The sequence below is a fragment of the Carcharhinus amblyrhynchos genome, chromosome 7 (assembly GCF_965287045.1).
Source record: "Carcharhinus amblyrhynchos chromosome 7, sCarAmb.v2.hapA, whole genome shotgun sequence".
Taxonomy (NCBI): Eukaryota; Metazoa; Chordata; class Chondrichthyes; order Carcharhiniformes; family Carcharhinidae; genus Carcharhinus; species Carcharhinus amblyrhynchos.
Genome location: NC_137330.1, coordinates 82,264,397 through 82,277,089, shown reverse-complemented (window position 1 = coordinate 82,277,089; position 12,693 = coordinate 82,264,397). Strand labels below are relative to the sequence as shown.

At 40.5% G+C, this 12,693-nt stretch overlaps 1 protein-coding gene across 19 annotated transcripts in view; it reads right to left on the bottom strand.

The window, feature by feature from the left end:
- Positions 1 to 12,693, bottom strand: part of snap91a (synaptosome associated protein 91a) — a 187,351-nt gene that overhangs the window by 23,558 nt on the left and 151,100 nt on the right. For 9 of the 19 annotated variants that reach the window (XM_080192666.1, XM_080192667.1, XM_080192664.1 and 6 more), the window contains 7 exons: positions 11,333 to 11,434; positions 4,773 to 5,081; positions 4,436 to 4,519; positions 4,184 to 4,255; positions 1,563 to 1,646; positions 923 to 1,006; positions 342 to 467 (listed from right to left, as the gene is read on the bottom strand). In XM_080192666.1, the coding sequence (XP_080048792.1) occupies positions 342 to 467; positions 923 to 1,006; positions 1,563 to 1,646; positions 4,184 to 4,255; positions 4,436 to 4,519; positions 4,773 to 5,081; positions 11,333 to 11,434 (861 nt within the window). The remainder of the gene's footprint in view (positions 1 to 341; positions 468 to 922; positions 1,007 to 1,562; positions 1,647 to 4,183; positions 4,256 to 4,435; positions 4,520 to 4,772; positions 5,082 to 11,332; positions 11,435 to 12,693) is intronic. The other 10 variants (XM_080192681.1, XM_080192682.1, XM_080192683.1 and 7 more) reach the window with 7 other exon arrangements.

The window sequence follows — 12,693 nt, the reverse complement described above, 5'->3', positions numbered from 1 at the left end:
TTGCAAGCATTGAGAATTAAAATAAAAATACATTTAGGCCTTTTTCAGTCAGAGTAAAATATTCCCTCATGAATATTCAGACATGTAATTTATGACCCACTGGTGCCAAAGATCTTCTCTCTTCTCAGGGCTTACCTCAAATGATGGCTGAAGATTTAAAATGGGATTCCTATTTTTCTTGGAGATTTGCTGAACAGATAGGATGTGTATTTACATTCTTTAATATTCTAAGAGTAGCCAGTTTACTTTATTTTCATTTATTGATGTTATCAAAAACGGTAAATTTTCAAGTGTTTTTTCACTTCAACTTCTTCAGAAGAAAACTACTTTCTTTTCCTTACCTGATGAATCAAAAGTGTTACTTGTGGCTGTCAAACCAAAAGCTGATTCAAAGTCAGGCTGCAAAACATTATTCTGGACTGCAGGCATTGGTGTGGCTGTCGGTGTCATAAATGCATTTCCAAAGCCTAAGAAAAAGACAAATGTTATTTTTTCAAAAAAGCAATGTCAAATTTTTCATGTTCCTTTAGTTAAGGATGATGTTGGGAACGCTTATGCCTCCTTTAGGGGGTATTCTTGTGAACAGCAGAAGAGAACACCAGTTTGGACAGTCCTAAAAATTAGCACTGTGGATAAGGTGGAGTAAATACAATCCTAATTAGATACATTATACAGAGACAAGACAAAATTCTACTTGTCTCAATTACACTTAACTGAGTGGAGTAAATCATCATGTAATAAGATCTTAACAAAATTACAACTATTATAAGCAAGCTTCAAATCAAGGAAAACAGGCATTACTAAAAAGTATTCTGACAAGTAATTTACACAAATATATGCACTGATGCTCTCAAGGTGAAGGAATATTTTTCAAGTATTTTGTTTTCTCCCTCCCCTGCCGCAATTAATAGAAGTCAGTTACCAGCTAGTAAGTCCGATGAAGCAGATGAACTGGAAACAGCCTGACTGGCAGGCTGAGACTCAGGAGCAGAGGTGCCAAAAGCATCTAGTATTGTGATCCAAAAATGCCGCACAAAAAAGAAGAAAAGCACCAAACTTAGACCAACCGGTTTCCATAATCAGAATGTTACACTCGACCTCTGACTGAAATATGAGGGAATCAAGCTCAGTAATGGACATACTATTTATTATTTTTATCCTCCATTCATGAGGATATCTGCAGTTTTTCAAACATTTTATCACGGTAATTTGACATTTACACAATTTAGTTCATTTAGATACACTTGCAACAAGATTCATGCTTAAAATATTGAAGTACATTTCAGTGACAAGTTGTTTCTTATACATAGCAACATGCCTTAAATCATACACACCAACCATTTTAATTGTTACTACAGTAGATTCTGACCATGAACAATGATTACGTAGGGAGAAACATGTTCTACAATTTTACTTTTCAATACATTATTTCTATTCAATGGTTATTTTGAACAGCACTACGGACCTTCACTGTAGTCTGTCATTTCAGTTTTAGACAGCAGAAAGTCTTGTACGATACTGAATGACTACTTAACTTAAGAAATCTGAAGAGGTATACCCACCACCAAACAGATCAATTACTGCTGATGATTCTGATTTAGCAGGAGAGGCACTGATTGTAGGTGGTGGTGCTACAAATGCATCAACTGTAGCAGGCAGCAATATAAAGGAAAATAAGTAAGTAAGTAACAAGTACACAAAGTGCAAAGATTTCTTGCAATCGGAATGACGATTAAAGCAAAGCAAACGACTCAAAGGATAAAGCATTCATGTAGTCAGATAAGTTGGAATACTAAGATCTGTTAGGCTTTGCAACATGACAAATTGTGAAAATTGAGTTAAATTACGTGAGATCCACAAGGCTCCATGACACGTACAAAAGCCATGAACAAAGACAACAAAATTTACTCACTCCACTCCTTTAGCTCTTGGTGGTGAAACTTCACAAATAAGATAGTTGAAAATATGAATAAATTCAGTAACAGCTGGCACAACCTTACCTACATGAAAATCTAAATCTGTGGCATTTGTTATACTAAAATATTTAAGTTTTATAATTTTTAAAAAGGCTGCAAATTCTCCAGTTTAATCCCCGGAGCCCTTCAAGTTTATTTCCCAAAAGTGCCCATCAGCCTCCCAAAAACACAGCTTGATGTTTGGGTGATTTAACATCTCCTGCAATACTTTTTAATTTCAATTTTACAGATCTCCCCTTTTTGATTTTTTTGTCATCTTCCTCCAATTCATCTCTTTAGAAAAAAACTATTACATCGCTAATATTAAGGTCACAATCTGAAAAAGTTTCACCACACATGCCACCAGACTAAATGATTCCAGCATTATTTTTATTTCAGATTTCCAACATCAGCAGCATTTTATTTTTCTGTTAAGCGTTTAATCAGCTGATACACCTCTTCTATGAAAACCCGTATTGAAGTAGTTTTTCTCTTCACTCCATTTGCCTTTTACTTTCTTCGCCTGCATTGCTTTCTACATCTCCCCTCATACCCAATCAAGTATCTACCAAACTCACTTTCGCAGCCACATTTCTTTGCACAGCAGGGGTCTCACTTTCTTTACCTTCCCCTTGTCTCATGATGAGAAAGATGAGACCTTCTTACTGGTTTTGTCTTCCACAATAATTAGTCTTTACATTCACTATAATTTTTCCTCAAAATGAATAATCCTACCATCCAATATTTCTTCCCTCTCTTTCCCACTTACTATCCATGTTCATTAATCCACCATGCTAACTTTCAACTGCAGTCCTTGTCACCTTCTAATGCAAATATTGAGCAGATAGAACATCTGCTCATTCATCTCATCCTACAACACAGCCCAGGGCCCTGTTCATAAGGGACACTGGAAGAAATGTATGCAAATCAAACAATGCATTTGTTGATTATATTGTATTCTGCAAAGCATAGGGGAGAAAAGAGAAATAAAACAGTTGAGTTTTTTTTTGCAGAAACTTGCATTTGGGCTCAAAGTATGATCTTAATATTCCCATAACTACATAAACTCACCTTCCCACATCATTCTGACCTCAATCTTTGACTTCCTCCATGTTGCAATCAGGTTCAATGCAGGCTACATTTTCAACATCTCAGCCCTTTGGTCTAAACATTGACTGCAACAACTTCACGCACTAATTCTCCTAGCACAGGGTGCATGTTTCGCTGACAGGTGGGAGAAGCAGGAGAGACCCGGAGTATCATTTTCTGTGAAAGCCTTAAAGGCAGTTCATTGTTGGGGAAGGGAAGGTTGGAAAAAAATTAGATCACTTTCTTTTGAGTGCTAACAGACCATCTATATATTTCAAGAATTTCTTTGTTTTATTTCAGGGATAGTGGATTTGCAATGTTAGCCTAAGTTTCCCCATTTGCAATGCATCTTTTCATACCTGTCGTGTCTTTTAATTCTCTCACCTTTGTATAATCACTCATTATATTTCATCTCTTGCCAACATTTTATTTTTTTCCCCTTGAGATAGAACCCATTAATTTCTGTGACAGGAGGCAATACTTTTCAACTTCTATTATTCTCTTCTTGCCCTGCTCAGGCGCATCCTTCTCTTCCAGAATGGCGAAAATCCACAGCTAAAACATTAGACCCTTTTTAGATGCATTTTCTATTACTATCATTTCAAAGAATTCCAAGTGAAGTTCCTAATATTCACAATTATTAGGTTCTTGATTTTAAGAACTGAAAATCTAAAGATAGCTAGTGGCAAAATAGGTTGGCTACACAAAAGTACAGTACACAAGATTGGGGAATTGACACATTTTCATGTTAGATATACACAGTGTAAAGGATCATGCTATTTCACATCAGCACAATTATACACAACTCCTGATGTTAGGAAAGACTACCCTCACATCTTCCATTTGCTTCCTACACCACTTTCCAGCTTCAGTCAGTCAATGTAGTTGCCAATCTAATTCAAAATATATCATTTTTGTACTGTCGATGCATCCTCCCTACAAACCAGTTAGGGATTCTTCATACTTGCTTTGCATTGGGGCCAAAAGCCATCAATCTCAGACATGAAAGTTGGTGACCAACCACACAGCCTCAAACAGCCTATTATTTTTAAAAACTGCTCGATTCACAAATAGTGTCACAATCCAATTTAGTTTCCACAGTTGCCAATCGAATGTGTTTCAGAAAGAAGAGGACTCACCGGATAACAGATCGGCAGTAAGACTACTTTCAGGCAAAGGGGAAGCCCCACGAGACGGGGTTGAAAAAGTATCTTTGGAAAGTGAAAGCAAATAAACATCAATAATTAAAAGACAAGTTAGTCCCTTTTCCAAAAAATTGTTTTATACATGTTTTGAAAGTTAAAATGGACTCAAAGATTACACAAAATGTTTGAAGTTTTCTTGGTGTCTGAGGATTTCAGACAGGAAATGGATATTTTCCTGTTTTGTACCTGATGCAAACAGGTCTACACTAGGACCTGCTTCTGGTTTGGGAGTTGTAGATGCATTTGGTTCAGGAACAGAATCAAATAAATCTAAGAACAAAGATAAGATACATTAATTCTCCTGACTCGGATGAAATCTGAGGAGTTAAAGCAGTTAAAGTTTATACTTTTCTTATAAACATTAATAAATCTATTAACACAAGCTAACCTCTGACCAGGCATTATGTAAGCTTGCTCCAATAAATTTTAGATACTTTTATTATGAGTTTACTAGGCATTAAAGTTTACTTTGCTGAATTATCACTGCCTTAGATCAGAAATGCAAGATAAAGAACAAAATTACCACCGAAAATATCAAGAACAGGTGCAGTGGTGGTGACAGTAGTATCAGCAGTTGTAGTGGTAGGAGCAGTAGCAGGAGTAGTAGCAGTCGCAGTAATAGTGGTAGTAGTAGCAGTCGCAGTAGCAGTAACAGTAACAGTCTCAGTCGTAGTCACACTAGTAGTTGTGCTGGTAATGGCACTGGTAGTTGTACTGGCAGTTGCACTGGTAGTGGGGGTGGTTGCAGGTACGCTGGCCTCAGCAGGCTTCATAGCAAAAAGGTCCAGTTCAGCAGCAGCCTCTGCACTACCTTCAGATGGTGCAAAAGGGTCTTTGAAAATGGACAGAGGTGGGAAGAAAGAGGGTCAGAGGATGGAAAGTTAAGGGTTTACAATCAAGAAACTAGGGTTAACATCTACACAGCAGCAGTGGGTTATTTGTGCACATAACAGTTATAACATTTCATTAACCCCAATCACATTTTTTTGTAACAAGCTCCAAAAGTTGCATTTATAGAAATGTTAGTTTACACTAAAAGCAAACAACATTTTATTCATTCTTCTCACCGGCAACTTAATTATCCCACAACAATTGTGACCACCACACCAAATCAGGAAATCGTACTTAGATCATTTAGAACAAGTTTAGTGACACAAGAAAAAGAGGCTCAAAACCATTCCTTATTTTAATCAAAAAATTATTTCCAGTATTGTCGATTTAACTGAGTTTTGTATAGCTGAAAGAATGCTGATGACTTTGGGTTTAAGAGGTTTTGTGCTCAATGCGATGAATACTGTCTCAGCAGCAGTGCAATAAAGAATACTTTGTTGAATTAGACCAGGCCTCTGACCTTGAGCTGAGCTTTAGACCTCAAGAGGAGGCAGTGGGTTTGGGAATGTGACCAATTTTCAACTTCAGTGCAGAATTGCCACAAAGTTAAAAAGTTCCAATGCAGACCCCAGTTGGAAAGCTTGCAGATTTGGTCCTCTCAATTACCAGAAAGTTGCAGATGTCAAATGAGGAGTTCCACTGCTGTCACTGACTTGCATGGCAAGTAACTGGCTGCCTTAGACGCAGGCCAGGAAGATGTCAGAGGCATTGTAGACAAGGAACCAGTTTGGGCAAACAAGGTGATGAGTGAACAGGACAGTGCTGGCAAAATAAATACAGCCATGTTCTAAGCAAAAAAAGATTTCAGGGGATAGCAGGCTAGTAGGACTCATTTTCTGAGCTGCAAGAAACAAACAGACGGGCAGCAGCTGGCCAAAGATTTTTGTGGGGATAGGAGAATGTACCTGCGAGTCTTGAAAGTGTTTATAGATATTTAAGAAGTCATTTCCTAAGTAACTGTATTGCCTTTTTGAGGACTATTGCTAGGTTGCTCAATACCCAGGACAACTGAGGCAAGCATGCTTGATGAAAGCTTCATTCATTTGTACATTAAAATTGCACAAGGTCCTAAAGTTGAAATAGTACCTTTCTTCAATTTTCAACTGGCCTCTCAGCTATTTTAGGCATAAGCTAATGGCCCATGTTTAAAGGCTGCCCAAAACTGTACAGGACAGAGCATCTGGCAGGTCTTCCTCAGCCAATCATGAATTTTACAGGCGAGAAACAGTTGACCAGTAGCTGAAAATTAACCATCATAATTTCAATCATTAAGACTGGTTACTTACAATTCAAACATTGCTCTTCACATTAGCCCAGGTCCATGATACCAAAATGCCTTCATCTCCAAATCTGATTCTCATAAGCTACTTCTTTGCTAACCTGTCTTCCCCCAGAAAGTTAAATTTGTCCAAAACTTTGCCATTCCCTTCCACTGACCTATAATGGCCGCTTATTTCCAATTCCTCAAATTCTCTTTTCCAACCTTGCTCCTTCACTTCACCACTGATAAGATATTTTTACCAATTGCATCCTTCTCCAAGCTGTTGCCTTGCTAAACTCCTCCCTTTAAAGAGACTTACATTTACATTGCACCTTTCATAACCACATTGCATCCCAAAGCAACTCATGTCAGTTAGTTTCGAAATGCAGTCACTTTTGTAATGTGAGAAATGCAGCAGCCAAAACGTGCATGTGACATTGGTTTCAAATAGTTATCTGGTCAACGTTGATTGGGGAATAAACATTGGCCACAAGCCTGGAAATAATTTCTGTGTTCTTCCTTGAATAGTGCTTCAGCAACTTTTACATCTACCTGAGAGTGTGAAGGGGGCTTTAGTTTTAATGTCTTGTCCAAAAAAGACAACACTCCGAGTTGCACGGTTTCAATACACCATAGCAATTCAACATAGATTCCTGCACTCTAATCTAAGATGGGACTTGAAGTCTCAACTTTTTGGTTCAGGGATAAGTGCAACCAATTGAGCCACAGACCAAACTTTTGGTTATCTTTTTAACCCATCTTTCTCCATTGCAATTTCCACTACCAGAACCGAATATTTACATTAAGACAGCAAGGATTGAGATAGTGCAACAATGACAGAAGAGAATCCAGAAAGCCCATGATTGTGGAGATCCATGCCAACAACAGAACTTCTGCATAATTTTCTTTTTCAATTTCTTTTCCAAAACCCAGTCAAATTGCTATGCTGGCAAACCATTTACAGGAGACTGCCCCTGGGGGTGAAGAATGACAACTCCCAGCCACAGAGAGATTGAGGCTTAGAACATAAGAACATAAGAAATAGGAGCAGGAGTAGGCCATCTAGCCCTTCGAGCCTGCCCCGCCATTCAATAAGATCATGGCTGATCTGTCGTGGCTCAGTTCCACCTTCCCACCCTCTCCCCATAACCCTTAATCCCTTCTCTTATCAAAAACCCATCAACCCGCTTCTTAAAAATATTTAGCGAGGCAGCCTCCACCACTTCAACGGGCAGAGAATTCCAGAGATTCACCACCCTTTGAGTGAAGAAGTTCCTCCTCAACTCCGTTCTAAACCGCCTCCCCTTTATCTTGAGGCTGTGCCCCCTAGTCCTACTGTCTTTTTTGAGCGGGAAGAGTCTCTCCACCTCTATCCTATCCATCCCATTCATCATCTTATACGTCTCAATGAGATCTCCCCTCATTCTTCTAAACTCTAACGAGTACAAGCCTAGTTTATTCAGCCTCTCCTCATAGCTCAATCCCCTCAACTCCGGTATCAGCCTAGTAAACCTCCTCTGCACTCCCTCCAGGGCCAAAATATCCTTGCGCAGGTGCGGCGCCCAAAACTGCACACAGTACTCCAGCTGCGGCCTCACCAATGCCCTATACAGCTGCAGCAAGACCTCCCTACTTTTATATTCAATCCCCCTCGCTATGAAGGCCAGCATCCCATTCGCCTTCCTGACCACCTGCTGCACCTGCAAGCTGGGTTTTTGCGATTCATGCACAAGGACCCCGAGGTCCCTCTGCACCGTCGCCTGCTGCAGTTTTTCGCCACGTAAGTAATAGTCCTTCCTACCATTCTTCCTACCAAAGTGGACCACCTCACACTTGCCAACATTAAATTCCATTTGCCATTTCCTGGCCCATTCGCCCAGCCTATCTAGATCCTTCTGCAGACTCTCCACACCCTCCGCACAATTTGCCGTTCCCCCAATCTTGGTGTCATCAGCAAATTTCGACACCCTGCACTCGGTTCCCTCCTCCAGATCATCTATATAAATGGTAAATAGCTGAGGCCCCAGCACCGACCCCTGGGGCACCCCACTAGTCACCATCCGCCAATCCGAATAGCACCCATTGACCCCCACTCTCTGCCTCCTATTTGACAACCAATCCTCTATCCACGCTAACACCCTACCCCCAACTCCATGTCCCCTGACCTTCTGCAATAACCTCTTGTGAGGTACCTTGTCAAACGCCTTCTGAAAATCCAGAAAGACCACATCCACCGGCTCTCCTCTATCCACTGCCCTAGACACATCCTCATAGAACTCCAGTAAATTTGTCAGACACGACTTCCCTTTAATGAAACCGTGTTGCGTCCGCCCTATCAAGCAATTCCCTTCAAGATGCCTCGCAATTTCCTGCTTAATGATGGATTCTAACATTTTACCTACCACAGACGTTAAACTAACCGGCCTATAATTCCCCGCCTTTTGCCTGGCACCCTTCTTAAACAACGGCGTAACATTAGCCGTTTTCCAATCTTCCGGCACTTCCCCGGAATCCAGCGACGTCTGGAAAATAACCACCAAGGCATCCACTATCACCTCCGCCATTTCTTTCAGAACCCTCGGATGCATTCCATCCGGTCCTGGGGACTTGTCCACAATCAGCCCCTCCAGTCTGTCGAGCACCACCTCTCTAGTAACAGTAATGTCATTAAGACCCTCCATTCCTACCACCTTTCCATCGCTAACACCCGGCAAATTATTCACGTCCTCCTCCGTGAAGACAGAAACAAAAAAGTTATTCAAGACCTTCGCCATATCCCCATCCCCTACCACTAGCTCCCCTTTCTCATCCTCTAAAGGACCAACGTTCACCCTAGCCAGCCTCTTCCTTTTTATATATTTATAAAAACTCTTGCTATCCTTTTTTATATTAAGTGCTAGCCCAGCCTCATAGCTTCTCCTACCCTCCTTTATCAACTTCTTTGTCAATCTTTGTTGACATTTAAACCATTCCCAATCCTCTTCTCGCCCACTGCTCTTAGCTACTCTAAATTCCTCCGCTTTTAATTTAACACTTTCCTTCACCTCCTTCGTTATCCACGGCTTATTACCTCTCTTCCTACTGTCCTTTTTAACCATCAGAATAAATTTCTGCTGAGCACCAAGAAAGATCTCCTTAAAGATCCTCCACTGCTCCTCAGCAGACCTACCTTCCAACACATTCCCCCAGTCCACATTCGCCAATTCTTCTCTCATCCTACCATACTCCCCTCTATTCAAACAAAGGACGCGTGTCCGGGAACCCACTTTCTCCTCCTCCATCTGCACCAGAAACTCCACCATACAATGATCACTCTCTCCAAGAGGATCCTTCACCGCAAGGTCCCTAATTCTACCCGCCTCATTACATAGCACCAGATCCAAGATAGCTTGCTCCCTCGTCGGCTCCAACACACACTGTTCAAGGAAATTATCCCGGCAGCATTCCAAGAACTCCTCCTCGAGCCCACCTCGTCCAACATGGGTCGACCAATCAATATGCAGATTGAAATCTCCCATAACTACTGCCGTCCCATTCCTGCACGCCGCACTTATTTGCGTGTTAACAGCCCGCCCCACCTCCAGATCATTATTCGGGGGCCTATAGACGACACCCACCAGCGTCTTCCTCCCTTTGCTGTTCCTAATCTCCACCCACAACGATTCCACGTTCTGCTCTTTGGCTCCGATATCATCCCTTGCTACCACCTTGATACTATCCTTAATCAGCAGAGCTACGCCACCCCCTCTTTCCTCCTGCCTATCCTTCCTAAACACTTGATAGCCCTGTACATTCATCTCCCAGTCCCTGTCACCTTGCAGCCACGTCTCTGTAATGGCCACCAGATCGTATCCATTTGTGTCGATCTGCGCTTGCTGGGAGAAAGTAAAGGGCGGAAGTGTAGGTAAATGGGCAAGAATTGGGAAGTTGCGAACCTAGTCAGATCAGGGTTTGGTGGGGGAAGAGTGAGGTCAAAGTCCAGCAAGAGGTGCAAGATTGGGGATTGGAGGAGGGATACAAATCATGGTAGTGATGAGAAGCTATGCTTAGCAGTTGAACGCTTCCTTGAGGGACCAGGTGACACGAGTCCCACTCCTCCTTGTTCATAAGGCTGCCCTAAAAAAGCACCGACCTCCTGCAACCAACAGCTTTCTTCTCCATTTCAAGAGTTCTGGAAACCTTGATCAGCAGCTGTTAATTTTAAAACTGGCTCCCAATAATGATTATACATAATTTAAAATCAGTGAATTTCTTGAAGCACAAAAACAACCACTTTAGTTACCCTAAGGTTTCTGTCAATCTCATGTAAAAATTATGTTGGGAGACCAGGATAGTCCAACAAAATTTACTGCATTTTTGGCTTTTTATTAAAACTGCAGAGCATTCATAAATTTTATGGATACTGATAGAAATGCTGTGCACATCAAAACTAAAATGAATCGTTTATCACTTACAGTTTTAGCCAAGTCGAAAGTAGTAGTAGCAAAGTTTGTACTACACTCTGTTAGCTGGTAAAGGATGCATAACAGTAAGTTGCTCACCAAAGGGTAAATTCATTGCAGAGGGAAGTGTTGGGGGAGAGATGTAGAGAATTGGAAGGGCAAAGAAATCAGAAGAAAACAGTGACTTTGGTACCCAAGAATAGTAATGTGTTTCAGAGCATTATGAAATAGGATAAAATGGTGTTACAAATTTATGGGATAAAAGGAACATAATAGGAACTGTTGATAAGTACAGAGCAAAATATCTGTTAAGGTTGGAGCAAATTTCCCTTGCCATTTACACAAAGCAAAATATATATCACATTTTGTACTAAAAAATGTGACATACAAATACTGGAATTCTCAGATTTTAAGAGAAATTCCATACAAATAATGACCAAAATGTTAGTTCAGTGACAACTGCAAGTAAACTAATGATATGACACCCACCAGTTCCAGCACATGCATCAAGCGCTGCTGTTGCAGGGGCTGCTGTTGCTCCTGCCCCTTCAGATGTTGTTGATTCTTCAGTAGGCGAAGCTGCAAATGCATCTAAGATGCATTACCAACACCATTCACAACAGAAAATGGAGAGAAAAGCAAAAAGAAAGAGACAAGGATATACAGAGCAAGAAACAAGTCACAAGTCTGTAAGCTAAAGGCAAATCAAAGTCTCCAGTACAGTATACAAATTTCCCAAAACTGGAGACACAATGTTGGAATTTAAGCCATGCAAGAATCACCTGGATTTGGGATGGGGAGCATGGGAACAGGGGAAGAAAGTGCGGCTTCATACTTTCTATTAGACAACCAGAATAAACAACATACAAAATGAAAATGTGCATCAGTATAAGTAATCTTCCCTTTGAAGAAGTGTGCATCATTTTATTTAATCATTTAATAACTTCATATTTAGGATAATATATTCAGCGCAACAGTACCTTAAAACGTTTTATGAATTAATGATTTGTTTATATTAATTTAGCAAAATAGGGAATGAATTTATACAATGCTTTGGCATCAATTTACAGTTTGTAATATTAAGTTAACTTTGAAACTGAATAATTCAAATGTTTTCTGATGCATCTGGTATAGTTCATAACTTTCACTATTTTTCATGATTGCATTCAAAGTGAAGGGTGATGGCACTATTTTCAACTTGACAAAGTTACATCTTTGTAAGACAAGCAGGTCAGATATAACAGAGCACCCATTACTCTGGCAGTATACCTGAACCTCATACTAAAGAATGAAGAGAATTAGAACAAAAATCTAAGCGTTTTTCAAATTTCTCAGAGACATCTAAGAATCAAGGTTTCTTAGGTGGGACAATGTATAGGTGCACTGAAACGAACCTAATGAAAGTCACAAATATCAGCCTATGCAACTGTGACAATAATAAATGTTCATCTCTCTTGACCTGGCTGACCATACCATCCTATTTCAATACCTCCTGCTCTCTCTAGTGCAGCTCAGTGGGATTGCACTCACCAGATTCCCTTTTCACCTGTCTCATCATAGCCACAGAATCAACTGCAATATTCCTGCTTCTGAACCATTGCCTTTGGAATTCCCAAAGATTTTCACCTTCAATATCAAGCTTGTCATGAATCATTCATCAAGTATGAATGAGCAGACACCTTCTTCAAGTACTGGGGAGTCCAAAGCCATCATCCTCAGTCTCCTTCACAAACTCCTGTCTGGAGCCTCTAACTCCACCCTTGGCCATCTCACCTTCACCTTAAAGTGGGAGACCCCTTGTTTTTAAAATGCGCCCCCTAGTTCTAGAGTCCCCTATGTAGGGAAATAGC